The 17,322-nt window shown below is 35.7% G+C and overlaps 2 protein-coding genes across 2 annotated transcripts; both read left to right on the forward strand.

The window, feature by feature from the left end:
• Positions 1–1,378: 1,378 nt before the first annotated feature.
• On the forward strand, positions 1,379–9,859 carry LOC112044398 (UBX domain-containing protein 6). Its single transcript, XM_024080235.2, has 8 exons — positions 1,379–1,717; positions 4,872–5,002; positions 5,538–5,679; positions 6,177–6,271; positions 6,855–7,008; positions 7,435–7,592; positions 8,502–8,631; positions 9,531–9,859. Exons 1-8 carry the CDS (start codon positions 1,466–1,468, stop codon positions 9,804–9,806), a joined length of 1,338 nt encoding a protein of 445 aa, XP_023936003.2. The 5' UTR covers positions 1,379–1,465; the 3' UTR covers positions 9,807–9,859.
• Positions 9,860–11,932: 2,073 nt separating this feature from the next.
• On the forward strand, positions 11,933–17,098 carry LOC128198707 (uncharacterized). Its single transcript, XM_052885271.1, has 2 exons — positions 11,933–13,060; positions 13,141–17,098. Exons 1-2 carry the CDS (start codon positions 12,556–12,558, stop codon positions 16,470–16,472), a joined length of 3,837 nt encoding a protein of 1,278 aa, XP_052741231.1. The 5' UTR covers positions 11,933–12,555; the 3' UTR covers positions 16,473–17,098.
• Positions 17,099–17,322: the final 224 nt, after the last annotated feature.

Genomic DNA, 17,322 nt, shown 5'->3' on the forward strand with positions numbered 1-17,322 from the left:
GAATAGTGTATAGAAATCAAGTTTAGAAATCATTTTGAAAAATGCTAAAGTTTAGTAACCTTCCTATCCATAAATCTGCTTTCACCATGTTTTGTAATTCAAGCGGTTTTTTATTAGGTTAAATACTCCATTCTTGATTTACGATTGTGTCTGGCGCAATTGGTAGCGATTTAGCGTTCCAATACGATGCCGCGGAGAAATCGTCAAAGGTATGGATAGAATAAACTTATACCTCTTCCAAGTTAGCCTGCTTCCATATTAAACTTCGGGTTTTTATCAGGTGAGATCGCAGTCAAGGGCTAACTTGGCATTAAATAAAAAAAATACTAATAGCTACTTATTTAAACATTATTTATTGTCCTGAATTTATGAAAATTACACAATAATTAATATTTAGTGATATTCTCTTCATAATATATTACTAATTTAGTTTTTTTAACTTTGTACACGTATTTTACAAGAAGTTGGTTCATGGTTCGTCTATTACTAAAATGAAGAATCCAGAACTAAAAAATAATAGAAAAAAAGAACAATGTCAAACATCGTTCTGTCAGCTGTCAGATAATGTCAAAGTCGATGTCAACTGTTTGAAGTTTGTTTTGTCATTGTCAAATGTCAACATTTTGTCGAAAACGAAAAGTTGTGCAAACGATGGGTTTATTTTTCATTAGTTTTATTCAACCGAGTTTTTAACTTCATGCAATAAAATTGTAATGTCTTTATTTGAAAACACAGTTTTCAATTCCACCCTTTACGAAGCTCTGTATCTTCAAATAGAGGATACTTTAGGCTTCGCGAAAGATTTCTTTCAGTCGTGCGTGTCATCTTTGCCGATCGAAAATTTGCCGAAACCCTTTGTGAATTTCAGTGAATTATCCTTCTACGAAGAGATTGCAGAAGTTTTTTACTGCAACGAGTTTCAGTTTCTTTTGTTTAAGACGTTCTCCTTGATTTTGTTGTTTACTTTGTTATTGATTTTCGTGTCTTGGAGAGTGTATGGGAAACGTATTTCGGAACGGTTTATGAAGCCGGGTAAGTCGCAATTTGCTTCTTATTTTAATGTTGTGACTAGATTACGATTGTTTGATAGGACCGTAATGCATTGCAGGCTTCGATTTCAAAATTATTATTGTAAACACCATCAAACAGATGGCTTACTTAATAAAAACATTCTTATTTTACTTAAACTCTATTCCCATTTCCATATTAGCGACGTTTTTTGCACAATTGCATCACATTTATGCATAGCAATAACTAATAACAATTAAAAGTTTGCATGTGAATTAGTTCATTTTGCATCTCTAGACTAACTGATGTCAGCTCTTTAGAAAACCATATTGATTGATAAAATAATGGTCAATTATTTGTATTACAGCAACATCAGCAACTATTGAACAACTTAAAGAAAGTGTTTCTAAGCTGAAACTCCCCAAAGAGCACACTCCAAGAATATAATCCAAACAAAATGGCAGAGAAAATAAAGAACTTCTTCAAAAAGAAGAAGATTGATGCTAAATTCAAGCTCGCTGGGCCGGGACACAAGCTCAGTGAATCTACAATCAGTAGTCAATCATCCAATCATTCTAGGAGGGAGGACAAGATTGTGACAAGGTCAGGGTTGTCACAGGAGAGCAAAGTTGCTGCGGACGCTGCATTGGCAAGACTACAACAGACTAGAGATAATCCAGCCTTCAATACATCATTGGCTGCAATAAAGGTAAAAGCTGCTTGCTAGCTTAAGCCATATTTCCTATACAGTAAAATTCTTTAATCATTTGTAAATGTGCTTATTGTATTTAAAAAAAATAAACTAAGTTATGAAGACGAGAAACTACTGGAAACATATTATTATGAAATATGGCACTCACGACATTTGTAGAGTGTGTCATTGTCCTGAGTCATATTGTGTTTAGGTGTTCTCACATTGCTAACGGCGAATACTTGCATTGACATAATCAAGAAGCCAAGATAATTCACCAACAGCTTGCTCTTCAGTATGGCATTATCAATTCTGAAATGCCTTACTATACATACAACCCAGCGTCAGTTCTTAAAAATAGCAGTGCATTGCTCTACTGGGACTTTATCACTGATATGTATATTGTTGCCAATTGACCTGATATAGTGGATTGATCGGTGTGTGGTGCAATAATTGTTGATATTACTTTTCCACATGATGATAATGAGGTGATAATAAAGCTGAAAGGAAAAAGTATCAAAATACTTGGACCTTGCTCACAAGATTACTGTCATGTGGAATGTTGAATCAACTGTTATTGTTCCGATAGTTGTTTCAGTCAATGGTCTAATAGCAAAAAGCTTTAACCAACACCTTATGAAGCTTTCGCTTAACTGTTAGATCAAAAGTCGGATACAGAAGGCAGTGATTCTTGAGACGGCGCATATTGTGAGAAGGTTCCTCTGGAGCCTTCTTCACTCTGGAGCCCTGACCACCGGTTGCTTGGGCACTCAAATGTCCAGCAGTGGGAGGGTTGAATTTTTTTTTTATAAATTTGAATAGTGTTTTGTACTATATTAAATGAAAGAAAAAGAAATTCTTGTAAAACCATTGTCATATAAATCATAAAAACCATTTGTACCCATTTCTCCAAAATGGTGGCTGTGGGACAAGGGTTGAAACTTTCACGCAGACAAAGTCGCGGGCTTTGGGGTGTTTAAAAAAAAAGTAAGCATTTTATATTAAGAACTGATTTCATCAAGTTTCAGTTTATTATTTTATTTACTTTTCAGGTTTTAGTTTGCTAAATTGGATTGACATTCTCTCTAAATAGAATTAAGACACAAGTTTGGTACATTTTGTTTAGTCAATTGAAATTTATCTATTTATATAAAAATCAATGCCTATCCAAATGTTTAGGCTTTGTTCGGACTATTTAGTAGATGGTTTATGTTAAGTTTGTACAAAATCAGTTGAGCAGTTCTACATTTATCACATTTTTTCTAACAAATTAATTTAGGGGTGGGGTAGGGTAGGTGTAGGGTGAAGTATGGTTAAGAGTTGGGGTAAGGTAGGGGTAGGAGTAGTAGTAGTTTAGGGTAGGGATAGGGAAGAAGTGCACATAAGTCGAAGCGAAGTCAGCTAGTACTTTTTATTGTATAGATGTAAAGTTCTTTAACTACAAGAAAGTCCCGTTATTTGTTAGTGTGTCATAGGCTATATTTCATCCTCATGTTAAACGGGAACTACGCAAATGAAATGAAACCGTGTGTTGTCTGCTATGCTAACTGTATCTGCTTAGTCCTTACTGCTTATCTTATCTGCATTTGTCAGTATTATCTATATTTATTATTATTTTGTTGTATTTTTATTTTGCTGCAGTCTATAATCTCTAATTCTCAAATCTCTAGTACAAAGTAGAGGTAGAGACTAGAGAATCTCAACCTCTACTTTGTATTTGTACTTTTGAGTTTAGACTTAGAGTTTAAATTTGGTCTGATTCTGAAGTCTCGCGATGAGACTTTTCAAAAATATGCGGAATAAAACCGCGGGCGTCGCTAGCTTAAGAGGCTAGTTTGTAAGTTTGTTTGTAGCGAAACGATAACGTGTCTCAATATTAGTACTTTCTGAATAGCAATGTTGTAGCGCGTACTAAAAAGAACATGATATCTAGCAGCGCCACCTAGTTCTCGCGCGGGAAAGTGTGCTCACTCCGCACTTTGAATTGTGAAGGCTGGAACACATTCAATATAATATTCAATATTATATATATCATATTTTAAACCTTAGATTTATTTTTAAGTAATATATATTTGTATTGCTTAATTCTAATTTATACACTACAAAAACAAGGAAAGTCATTGGTTTAAAAAAGTAGCAAACAAAAGTTGACCTTGTCATTTAAGGTAGCGATCTCTTTTAAAATGTTTCATTTTTAAAGGTTTAAATGTAATTTGTAGGACTATAAATGATTATCTACTATTTAAAAATAAGTCGGGTTTTCCTTCCTGATGCTATAACTCCAGAACGCACGAACCGATTTTCACGGTTTTGTATTCGTTGGAAAGGTCTCGGGCTCCGTGAGGTTTATAGCCAAGAAATTCAGGAAGAATTTTAACTTAATTTTTTAGAGGTAGTTGAAAGTTTACATCGAGTTTCACGCGGACGAAGTTGCGTGCGTCCGCTAGTTGTTGTATAAAAAGAGCAAATGCTGAGTTACTTGTAATTTTGAAACAGCTCTCGAAAACTTATTTTGAGAGAGCCGCCATCCACCCCAACCAACTAATCGGTGAGGCTTGCAGCTACTTCTCCGATACCAACGCAGATTGTAGACGCCCAAAAAAACTCGACGTCCTTTGAGATCCTGACAATGTTTCCCAGGCAACACAAACACAAGCTACACAGCGTTTTCGCCGGCGAAGACGAGGTCCCCGATATCTGATGTCACCCAGACGTGAGCTTTTTAACTCACGATCTCGGGGGCGACCGGATACACTCAGGCTAAAGCACCCTTCCCGAACGACCCTCTAAATCGAGGTCCGAGTCTCAGAGGCGACGCCCTTAGAGAGTCGTTCCGCCCATCTACTCTGCTTCTGCCTTCGGGCCCTATCAGGCAATGCTTCTGCGCTCGCCCAAACCGCCGGGTGATGCTGCTGAGGGCCCATAAGGAGCCTATGGCATTTACCCTATCAGAAAAAAAAAGTTGACTTGAATTTTCAAGTCCTTGTATTTGAAGTACACTAGAAAAAGTCTACTAAGTAACAATAATACTAAGTAAAAATAATAACAACATTTAAAATTGTCTATTGTGTCAAAAGATTAAGTCATTCTAAAGTTTAAGCTACCAAAAGTTTAATGAAGTATATATTGATATATAACATTTGTAAAATAATCCTAATAACTTTAATTTTAGGCGCAAGTCAAGAAAGAGTTAGAAAACGAAAATGCCACCAACTCTAAATCAGAGCCAAGAGAGTCAAGCCCAAAAGTGGAAATCGAAAGTGATGTGCCCAAAAATTATGCTGCATCAGGAGTGTTCTTCAAGTAAGTTTAGCTTTAAGGGAATGTGAATGACAAATGATTTTTCTATTCTTCATGAAAAATCAATGAAAGTCAATTAAGCCATCGATAACTGATTTTATAATCAAACATTGTTGAGACAGTTAGGTATTTATTAAGTGCGGGTTAGGTTTTTTTCAGACAATGAAGACCAGAAAATTCCCAGAATATTAGGTTTTTCGCAGACAACAAAGACTAGAAAATTCCCAAATTCAATATGGGTAGTGTGGCATCAGTTACTGTAAGGAAATATGTGTCCTTATTTATAAATAGTATAAATCATTTTATAGTTCGTGTTTAACATTTCAATTATTTCATTTTAATGTTTACTGTTTGAGTTTACTTTACTCCCATATACTTGTAAACTAAACCTATTTGAAATAAATGAATTTTGACTTTGACTTTGACTATACTCTTGAGTTTTTGGACAAATGAAGTAAAAGCAATGGTTATGTCGATTTACAATGAGGCATATAATTGAATAACAACAAAAAGAAATATAAAAATGTATCAATTTCAGATGCCCCCTAATAAGCAATGATATTCTACCTCGTGATGAATGGAAGAGAAACATCAAAACATTCCTGTATGAACAGTTGGAGGACGAGCGAGGTCTGACTGCATGCCTCATCATACAATCTTGTAATAACAACAAGGAAAAGGTATGCTTAAATGTTTTATTTTGTTAGTAATAAGTTTAATAATGTCCATTTCGTTCAGTGGTTAGTTGACATTTACGAAATTGATATGTAACAAATGTCATCCGGTGCCTACTGGTGGATATCATACAGTAGGTAGATGACATTTCTCAATTGATTTGATGTTTTCTAATACCATAGTCTTATTTCCTTATACACAGCATTGCTGTTTCAATAGAGCATGAGTGCCAACATTCAAGCTTAACAGCTATGCCTCAGGGTGATAGACACAGGTCAACATTTGGATGTGTTCCTTGCATCATCTATGAAGTCAGAAGTATTACACTGTTTATAGAACATGGTATTCCAGTTACCATCTGGTAGACTATCTGAATGGTTCATCAATTATTTAAATAAAACCCACTATAATGTGCAACAAAATTTTGTTGGTTTTCCTTGTAAATAATAAAAATGGGATCAAGGAAACTGAATTTTCAGTTTTATTTTTTGCTTACTTTTAGGTTGAGACGTGTGTGGAAACACTTTGCAAGTATTTGGAGAACATTATCACTTACCCTGAAGAGGAAAAGTATCAGAAAATTCGAATGTCTAACAAGTAAGTCAATATTTTCACTTTTCAGCACTACATACATGTATATTTAGTCCCGAGTAAGTTGCAATAGCTCAACAATTAAAAAGTCAGATTTAAATTGGGGTCCTTGAGGCCCGTTTGTTGCATTATTGCTGTACCCATTAAAGCAGTATTTAGGAATATGAATTGGAGAAGAAAAGAGGAATAATGGTCTAGTTCATTTTATTTTTAAATAAATGCATAATAATATTATAAATGTGAATGTAAGTCTGCCCTTTTCATAACAGTCGGCCAAACCGCCAAGCGGATTTAAATGGACTTTGGTTTAAGGATAAATTTGACCTTGGAGCAGAAATAAGGGCTATTTTTTATCCCAGAAAAGTCCATAGTTCCTGCGGGATTTGGAAAACAGAAATTCATGCGTACGAAGTCACAGGCGTCCGCTTGTAAAGAATAAACAAATTTCAAAAAAATCATAACCAAACCCAAGAACCGACCAAATGATCACATAATGCGAAATCACACTGGTTAATCAATTGGACCAATGTGGCAGTTTTGCCAATATTCAGGGTAAAGAATCTATAATAAGCTTTATCAAAATGTCTAGAGCCTTCCGTGAAAGAGTGCAGCCTATAGAGGGATCGTTGGAGCTGCTGCTCGCCGCTGGGTTCACGCAACAGAAGTTAGCTAACGCGGAAGGCGTTGAGGAAGACTTTCTGGTGTTCAATCAGGAAAATGTGCCTTCAGTGGAGAGTTTGACAGTGAGTTCTCTTATATTGTATACCTTTTTTAACCAATCAATCTTATTTTTTTTAAATTGTTGTATTGAGATATATTTCTTTTTAACTGTTTAATTAAATCGTTTATGTGTAGTATTTATAAAACAGAGGTCCTGATTTCGATCTTCGGGTGGGCCGATTGAGGTTTTCTTAATTAGTCCAGGCCCTACCGGCAGACACGTAGAGCCAAGCGATTTAGCGTTCCGGTACGATGTCGCGTAGAAACCGTCGGAGGTACGGTTAGAATAAACTTCTGCCTCTACAAAGCCTTCCACTTAATTTCAGGTGTAAGGACTAATGAATAATAAAAAAATATAGTAATTTATTCTCGATACTTATGCATGTTTTTCTCTCATAGACGCAAACATTAATTGTGTCTATATTGACTAGTGTTCTTTTATATTGCAGACTTTAATTGAAGCACTGAGATCAGCAGAACCGATTCAACTGGAGTTAGACAGGAATCTGCAAGTGCTTCTGCCTTCGCAAGCTGCTAACAAAGTTCAACTACCGCCTTCCTTCTATGCCCTCACGCCTGAGGAGCTGAAGAAGGAACATCAGCTTAGGTAACCTATCTAATAAGTTAAAAAAAAAACACATTTTTATTAAATACTAGCGAACACTCGGTACTTCGTCCACGTAAAATCCGACCCCTAGCCTTATGTAGTATCCTATATCCGTCTTCTGGTTCTACCTAACTACCTCTCTACCAAATTTCAGCTAAATCGGTTTCAGCCGATCTTGAGTTATAAATACTGTTACTAACACGACTTTCTTTTTTATTTAGAGATAAAATTGTAAAATGTGTCAAATTCAGGTTTCACTTTATAAAGCTTGAAGCTTGTCAAATAGCAAAAGGGGTATTCGACGAGTTTTTTGTTAAATCTTCTGCATGTTTTCACTTTAGAGTTGAAAGGGGAATAATTATCACGTCTAAAAACTGTACATAATATAACGATTTTAAAAATATTTCCGTGATTTAAAAAATATTTTCATCTGTCATGCAATGGACAGACTAAATGCTAACAAAATATATATGTAGCAAGGTGTTATCATCATCATCAGCCGATGGACGTTCACTGCAGGACTGCCTTTTGTAGGGACTTCCAAACATCACGATACTGAGCCACCTGCATCCAGCGAATCCCTGTGACTCTCTTGATGTCGTCAGTACACCTGGTGGGGGTCGACCAACACTGCGCTTTCTAGTGCGGGGTCCAGCACCTTGGGACCACAACGTCCATCGCCTTATCGAACTATGTGCCCCGCCCATTGCCACTTCAGCTTCGCGATTCGTTGAGCTATGTCGGTGACTTTGATTCTTCTACGTATCTCCTCATTTCTGATTCGATCACGCAGGGATACTCCTATCATAGCTCGTTTCATCGCCCGCTGTGTGACTCTGAGCCTTCTCATGAGGCCCATAGTTGCGAACAAGTTCAAGGTGCTAAATAGTAATATTTCTTTCTCACCAGGGCTGAAGCAATTGAGAAGAGTCAAATGCTACGCACGAAGGCGATGCGAGAAAAGGACGAGTTGAGGGAGATGCGGAAATACAAGTTTGCGATCATCAGGATCAGGTTCCCTGATGGAATACTATTGCAGGTTAGTTTAATTAAATCATCGTTGATCATTGGACGTTACAAGTATCTAATATGGGGTATATATTTATTTATAATGCGTCGAAATGAAAAACATCACTTTCGGTATGAAAGCGATAGCGGCAGCAACAATATGTAAAACAAACCATTTCAGACAAAAATCTCTTGAAAGCGGAATTTGGAACTTGGACCTATCACAGCAAACAGACATGGCGATAACAGCATAATGTACAGGGTGTCTTGCTGTTCTTTGGTATAACAGATATTGAGAAACTAGATTGTGAAGTGTCAGAGCACTTTCAACCAACAACCTTACCAGCCTCAGACTAATTACATAAAGACCTGCCTCGCCAGACGTTACTTTTCTGTCAAAGTATATTATCAACGATCTAATGCTATTATAAACACTGTCTCTATAGAATCGATGTTTCATAGTTGTAATCGTGTTCGTCGGTTAAAAGACCCCGTAAAAATACACCCTTTTTGACGTTGAATGGTGTAAAAAACGGTCAACCACTTCTAGTTTAGTATAAGATATAATATATCTAATCTAAACTACTGTTCCTCGAAAAATGACTGATAGTTTTGTTTGTGAATTTGAGAGCGATACTATAGTCTGGCAAGTTCGTTGATAACACTCTCATGATATGCGGGTGACAGGGGGAAATATTGCTCGGGTATGAAATCGTGCGTGCGGGGAAGTGACGTGCAGCAGTCGTGGGTTTTTCATTCATAGCTACACGCCCCTCGGCCTGCGCGCATCATCGGGAGTGTTACGAACGAAGTTGCGAAGCTATAGTCCTTATGTATTATGTAATTAGTCTTGAGATAATAGCTTGTCGTTTGTTTCCGACACTGAATACTTGATCTTGTTGCAAACATTAATATGATCAACTCTTACAGGGCACTTTTTCAGTCTACGAACGCTACCAAGATATACACGACTTCGTACAAGAAAACCTCGAGCACAGCGGTCTGCCTTTCGTCCTAAACACACCTACAGGACACAAACTAGTAGAAGAGGATGATGCAAATAAGACCCTTATTGATCTACGTTTAGTACCAGCGACAGTGCTCACATTCGCCTGGCACAATTCCATAATCGAAGACATTAATAGAAGCCCGAACAAAGATGTTTATTTGAAACCAGAAGTCATGGTTTTAGTGCAAGAGATTTAATGTTTACTTTATTTTTTGTTTGTTAGAAGAAATAGATGTTATGCTTTATTAAAGACTGCATTATCATTATTTTGATTCAAGGAAAGTTCAAAAAAGGTGTCTTAAGTTACAACCAATCAGAAAACGTTTTAAAACAAAGAAGTTTTAAACTAGCCAATTACAAGATGAGATTTTTACGAGTATCTTGTATTGTGATTGGTTGACTGGATGCTTGGTTTTGATTTTTTCTTTACTGAGCTGATTTTATACACTTTGTTTGCTTGCAGTTTAATTTTTCTCAGGTAAAAGCATAAATATGTATAATTTAAATTTATAAATGATGGGCGAAATATTCATTCCCTTATTTCACCTTTTAAGTTGTATTTTTGCGACAAAAGGTCGAATGTGTCCTCCAAAGTTCAATAGAAAATTATCAATTAATTTTGTCATCAATTTAATTTTGGTAAGCAAGATTTTCAAAAACACTACTTCAAAATATTCACTTAATTAAACCACACAATATAAAAGAATTATTTTGTATGAAATCAGCATCAATTTAAATAAAAAATTAAACTATAATAATTGTTGTATAACACTACTTATTAACAAATGCATAATAATAATATTTATATAGGTAATTTATTAAGATAACAAAGTTATCGATGTATTTCCATTAATTAAACCTATAGTGTAGGTTCAACCACTAGGTTGAAAATACAAAAATGAAAATAGAAATGAAAAAGAAAATAGAAATCCTACTAAAGGTAGAACATATAAAATTAGCAAATCGACGAACACACTCAAACGAGATGGTTCTTAGCTTACATGTATAGTCCTTTTCATGAAAGAAGAAACAGGCTTGCTTTAATTCATCTATTTAAAATATTTTTAATCTAACTGTGGCATTCACACGTCAGTTCCTATTAAAGCATTTTATTCTAGAATTCCCTCTTTTTCCCTTTAAATATATGCACTTAACTCTTTCTGTGAATTCTTACTGCTATTATGTATCTAAATACGGTATATGCTTGATGAAAATGAATGATAATGGTTTGGATTAGTCGCGCTTTGCTAGAAAACTTCTGTTAAAGTGTTTTTCAGAAAGCATGGGTACTGTGACAGTTGCTTTATGACGTTCATAATACGTGCTATTATCGTGAATCGCGGCAAACCAGCAAGAGTGAAGCGAACTGTCACCGTACCCATGCTATCTGAAAAACACTAGCGACTACTATAACTACAAAATTGCACGATGTATTACTTATTATTAGATATACAAATGCTCCGCTAGAGTGTAGTCGAATTTAAACTTTAATACAAGACTCATTAGGTTCACTTTCATTTTATTTGTAGATAACACACCTACTTGAAAAAAACTACATTCTAATGTCACTCATATTCCAGATATCACATACCTGCTGTATGTAGGATGAGATGTTAAAGTTAGGCATATTTTTATAATGTATGGTGTACTTTGTAAATTGATTGTAAAGGTAGGTAGGTATACCTTTACCAAGGGCGTATCAGCCGTAACAATGATATGGGTCCCTGAACCACAGGGGCTCCTTACGAGTGAAGACAAAAATTTGTAAAATTCAATCTACAATCTCACTTAATCTGTTGTTTTCCGGAGGAAAAAAACATGTAAAAAAACTAGGGCCCCCAAACTAATCTTGATACAGGGCACACTACTGAGTTTTACAATCAACTTTCAAAGTATCTATCTATATATATAAAAATCAATGCCACTTTTCGTTGTAATTCCATAACTCAAGAACGGGCTCACCTATCCAAACCAAATGCTTAGGATTTGGTCGGCATATTTAGTAGATGGTTTATGTGAAGTTTGCATAAAATCGGTCGAGCCGTTCCTCATTTGTCACATTTTTTGTAATAAATGAATTCAATAGAAACTTTTTTCACAGAAACTTTTTTGAAGTTTTGTTGACAGGACAAGCACGTTGTTATGTCATTCATGCCGTCAGTTCATTTTGGACGTGGTTCGATGAATTTATGTGTACTTTTCTAAGTTGCCGTATATGATTTCACATGGCATCATATGCGACAGCTTCTTGGGAATTTGTTTTTTTTTTGTTCTAATTTTTTTTTTCGAGTTTTAAGCGAAAACATATGTGCATACGGGAAAAATGCCACCAGCCAGACGAGCAAATATAGGTCGGCGAACGCGTAATGCAAATGATGTGGCATTACTAAGACGATCACAGACTGCAGATGAACGCGCACAAGCTAATGCATCGCAGCGTGAACGTAATGCACGCAATGGATTTGTTAACCCAGTACCTGTACTGAATCTTGCACGGCCATCACGAATACGTCGTGCTGTTTTGGCTGAAATGATGCGTGCTGCTTTTAATTACAACAGTCAGATTGATTATAGTATGTATGGATACATTGGAATGATGGACGCAATATGTCCACATTGTGATGCGGCTAACTTTCCAGGTGAAACGCCCGGCATGTGTTGTGCTAATGGCAAAGTGAGATTGCCAGCATTAGAAACTCCACCCGAACCATTGTATTCATTTATTTTTGGGACATCGCAAGCGTCGAAGCACTTTCGGAGTCATATTCAACAATACAATTCGGCATTTCAAATGACTTCTTTTGGTGCAACTAAAATTATTAGAGATAATTTTATGCCGACGTTTAAGGTAAATACTTCAACAGGATTATTCCATGTTTGTATCAATCTGAAGCATAAAGTATATTTAAAAAAAAACTGATATAAGATTTACCTAAAATTGTATACATGTTACAGATTCAGGGCCAGATTTATCATCAAGCTGGTTCGTTATTGCCATACCCCGACGCTGATCATCAATTTTTGCAAATTTATTTTATTGGTGATGAAAATCGTGAATTGGATCAACGTTGTGCAATTGTTTCGAATACAAGACGAGAAATTATTCGTGAGCTACAAAGGTTTTTCCATCAGCATAACGCATTAGTTCAATTGTTTAAAATTGCTCTCGATCGTATGCCAACTGATAATCACAAAATCGTAATAAGAGCTGATAGAACACCTTTTGGAGAGCATGCAAGGCGATTTAATGCACCAACAATTGATGAGGTTGCAATTGTAATTCTTGGTGATCAGTTTCAATCCCGTGATATTGTACTTCATCGTAGAAATGAGCAATTGCAACGTGTTTCGGAACTTCATCGTAGTTACGATGCATTACAGTACCCAATATTGCATTGGAAAGGTGACGATGGTTACCATATCAATATACCAATGATTGATCCACGAACAGGTAAATAATTGACCTATTTTTAGTGTGTTGACATTTCATTTCTACAACTTTCTAAAGTCACATTTTGTAATTATTTTCAGGTCTACATATACAGAAAAAAGTTAGTGCCATGAATTTTTATTCGTATCGATTGATGATTCGTCCACAAGAACAAAATTATATCTTAAAATGTGGTAAACTATATCATCAGTACATCGTTGATATGTATGCCAAAATAGAGACTGAACGTCTTAATTATATTCGTTTCAACCAAGCAAAATTAAGATCCGAAGAATATATTCATTTGCAAGATGCGATAGCGAATGATGCTAATGTTAATGACATCGGACGTTTAACTATATTGCCATCTTCGTATATTGGTAGCCCACGGCATATGAACGAATATGCACAAGACGCAATGTCTTATGTACGAAAATACGGTCGACCGGATCTGTTCATTACATTTACATGTAATCCGCAGTGGGATGACATCAAGAACAATTTATTTGAAGGCCAGTCGACAACTGATCGTCATGACATTACAGCACGTGTTTTTCGGCGAAAATTGAAAGCACTTATGGATTTAATTGTGAAATTACGTGTATTTGGAGAGGTGCGTTGCCATATGTACTCCATCGAATGGCAAAAAAGGGGATTGCCGCACGCACATATATTAATTTGGCTGGTAAATAAAATAACTCCGGATCAAATCGATAACGTTATATCAGGTGAAATTCCTGATCAAACTGTTGATCCTGAGTTATTTGATGTTGTCGTTAAAAACATGATACATGGTCCGTGCGGTGAACTAAATATGAATTCGCCATGTATGATTGATGGAAAGTGTTCGAAACGATACCCAAGACAATTGACTTCAGACACAATAACGGGCAATGACGGATATCCGTTGTATAGACGTAGATCACCTAATGATAATGGCAAAACGGCAACCATTAGAATGCGTAACCAGGACGTTGAAGTTGATAATCGTTGGGTGGTTCCGTATTGTCCATTATTATCGAAAATATTCAAGGCTCATATAAATGTGGAGTATTGTAATTCAGTCAAATCCATTAAATATATTTGCAAGTATGTAAATAAAGGGAGCGATATGGCTGTTTTCGGTGTAGCTGGTGATAATAGAAATGATGAAATTACTCAGTATCAACTGGGGCGCTATATTAGTAGTAATGAAGCTGTCTGGAGGATTCTGTCGTTTCCAATGCACGAAAGACATCCTGTGGTTGTTCACTTAGCTGTGCATCTTGAGAATGGCCAACGTATTTATTTTAATGAAGCAAATGCATTGGAAAGAGCAGCACACCCACCAGCGACTACGTTGACAGCTTTTTTCAAATTATGCGAAACTGATACATTTGCTAGAAATTTGTTATATTCCGAAGTGCCTCAGTACTATACATGGAATGTGTCTTCAAAAAAATTTCAAAGACGTAAACAAGGAACAGCAGTCGATGGGCATTCAGGCATTTTCAAAACAGATGCAATTGGGAGAATGTATACAGTACATCCAAACAATGCTGAGTGTTTTTATTTGCGATTGCTATTAGTTAACGTCAATGGCCCAAAATCATTTCAAGAATTAAGGACAGTCGACGGTCATTTGTGTCAAACATATCGTGAAGCATGTCAACTCTTGCATTTGTTGGAGGATGATGCACATTGGGATTCAACACTTAATGATGCATCTACGTCAGCTCATCCACAACAAATACGAATGCTATTTGCCATTATATTATCGACATGTATGCCATCAAATCCACTTGAATTATGGAACAAATATAAAAATTATATGGCAGAAGATATTTTAATTCGTATGCGTCATCATGCAAGAAATCCTGATTTGTTGATTACCTTGGAAATGTGCAACGAAGCTTTGATAATAATTGAAGATATATGTCTAACGATTGCAAATAAAGCATTAGTACAATTGGGTATGACCGCACCAAATCGTCCCATGCATGATTTGTTTGATCGTGAATTGCAACGTGAGCAGGAATTCAACTGTAATGATTTGCGTTTATTTGTACAATCGAATATAACCAAATTAAATATTCAGCAAAAACATGTATATGATACAATCATGCAAGCCGTTTCCAATAATGCAGGTGGATTATATTTTTTGGATGCACCTGGTGGCACAGGTAAAACGTTCGTTATATCATTGATTTTAGCGACTATTCGATCAGATCAGAAAATTGCACTAGCACTTGCATCTTCGGGAATTGCTGCTACATTATTAGAAGGTGGTCGGACCGCACACTCTGCATTAAAATTGCCATTGAATGTACAGGTGATTGAAACTCCAACTTGCAATATATCGAGAAATTCTGCTATGGCAAAAGTTCTGCGATTAACGTCAATTATTTTATGGGATGAGTGTACAATGGCGAATAAAAAATCACTAGAAGCATTCAATCGAACAATGCAAGATTTACGTGGTAATCAACAGCTTTTTGGTGGTGCTTTGATATTACTTTCAGGGGATTTTCGTCAAACATTGCCTGTCATTCCTCGATCAACTCCTGCTGATGAAATAAATGCCTGCTTGAAGTCATCAGTTCTTTGGAGATATCTACAAAAATTGACACTAAACATTAATATGCGTGTTCACCTACAAAATGATCCAGCTGCCCATGAGTTCTCAAAACAATTGTTAGAAATTGGTGACGGCAAAATACAAATCGACAGAACCAACGGATTGATCGCTGTACCGAACAATTTTTGTACAATTGCGCAATCGATAGATGAATTGATTGAATGTGTTTTTCCGAATATTGTTCAGAATTACAGAAATCATGATTGGTTGACAGAACGCGCCATTTTAGCACCGAAAAACATTCATGTCAATGCAATTAATTTTCAAATTCAAGCGAAACTGCCAGGCGTAGTCACGAAATATAAATCAATTGACAGTGTTATGAATCAAGATGAGGCAATGAATTATCCAATTGAATTTTTAAATTCATTGGAGCCGGCTGGTATGCCACCGCATTGCTTGAATCTGAAAGTTGGTTCTTCGATTATATTATTGCGAAATATTAATCCACCAAAACTGTGTAACGGAACAAGATTGGCAGTGAAAAAGTTATTGCCAAATTTGATTGAAGCTACGATCTTAACTGGTAAATCAAAAGGAGAAGTTGTTTTGATACCGCGTATACCTATGATTCCAACTGATATGCCTTTTGAGTTCAAACGTTTACAATATCCTGTGCGTTTATCATTTGCGATGTCCATCAACAAGGCCCAAGGTCAAACACTTCACGTTTGTGGTGTGAATTTGGAGGAACATTGTTTTTCACATGGCCAGTTATATGTTGCCTGTTCCAGAGTCGGTACCCCCAGCCGTTTGTTTATTTATGCTCAAAATGGAAAAACAAAAAATATTGTTTATCCAAATGTTTTGGATTAAGTGTGTTGTAAATAGCTAGCAATTGATTTCGATTTTAAATAAAATATTTTTTTGATTAAATAAATGAATTTGATGTTCCGATTTGTTTATTTTATTTCACTTTATACGTAGCGAAGCACGTACCGGGCCGCTAGTCTTCTATAAATCAAATACATAATAATTGTAATTTTATTCTATTAATAAATTTTTTTTTGATATATTAATATTAAAAAAAAATAGAACTGGTACTTGGGAGTCGCGTAAACATTTGGTTGGTGTAATATCAAGTCATATACTTAAGACCATTATATTTGGTTTTACATAAATGCAGTGGCGTACTATAAATGCAAATGCCCTGCTTACCCTGAATACCCATTAATAACCTTGTGTTGGGGAAGGATTTCCCATTTTGTATAATTTGTACATACCCTAGTTAAAATCCTTATGAACGCCACTGCTTACATATTTAGTTCCAAAGGTGTCTTTCGTCTCCAGGGTTTAATTGCAAACGGCAGCAATAAATGCATAAAAGTTAATTTTAATAGTTAATTTTATATAAATAGTTACATACTGTTATAAAACTTGAATGTATTCTATTTTAATGTACACGAGATTCGCTCCACGAAATACATAATGACTATGTTACATGTGTGCAGTTTTATTTAATACTTAAAGTCATTTATCTAAACTACTTATGTTATAGAGAGGTAATATTTGATTTATTGTTCGTTTCGTTTGTTACGTTTTAACTAAAATAATGTTCTATGTTGTAATTAGTGATCATAAATTTAGTGTGGGCATGGAGAACATGGCAGGCAGGGGAGAGTCAATGCATTCTAAAGGGATCCCTTAAACCTACACCCGTGTCACA

The sequence above is a fragment of the Bicyclus anynana genome, chromosome 2, assembly GCF_947172395.1.
Source record: "Bicyclus anynana chromosome 2, ilBicAnyn1.1, whole genome shotgun sequence".
NCBI lineage: Eukaryota > Metazoa > Arthropoda > Insecta > Lepidoptera > Nymphalidae > Bicyclus > Bicyclus anynana.

Coding starts and splice junctions, on each gene's coding strand:
- LOC128198707 (XM_052885271.1), top strand. CDS start 12,556: ATGTTACAGATTCAGGGCCAGATTTATCATCAAGCTGGTTCGTTATTG. Junction 13,061..13,140: donor AATGATTGATCCACGAACAG/GTAAATAATTGA, acceptor AATTATTTTCAG/GTCTACATATACAGAAAAAA.
- LOC112044398 (XM_024080235.2), top strand. CDS start 1,466: ATGGCAGAGAAAATAAAGAACTTCTTCAAAAAGAAGAAGATTGATGCT. Junction 5,003..5,537: donor GCATCAGGAGTGTTCTTCAA/GTAAGTTTAGCT, acceptor TATCAATTTCAG/ATGCCCCCTAATAAGCAATG. Junction 8,632..9,530: donor CTGATGGAATACTATTGCAG/GTTAGTTTAATT, acceptor CAACTCTTACAG/GGCACTTTTTCAGTCTACGA.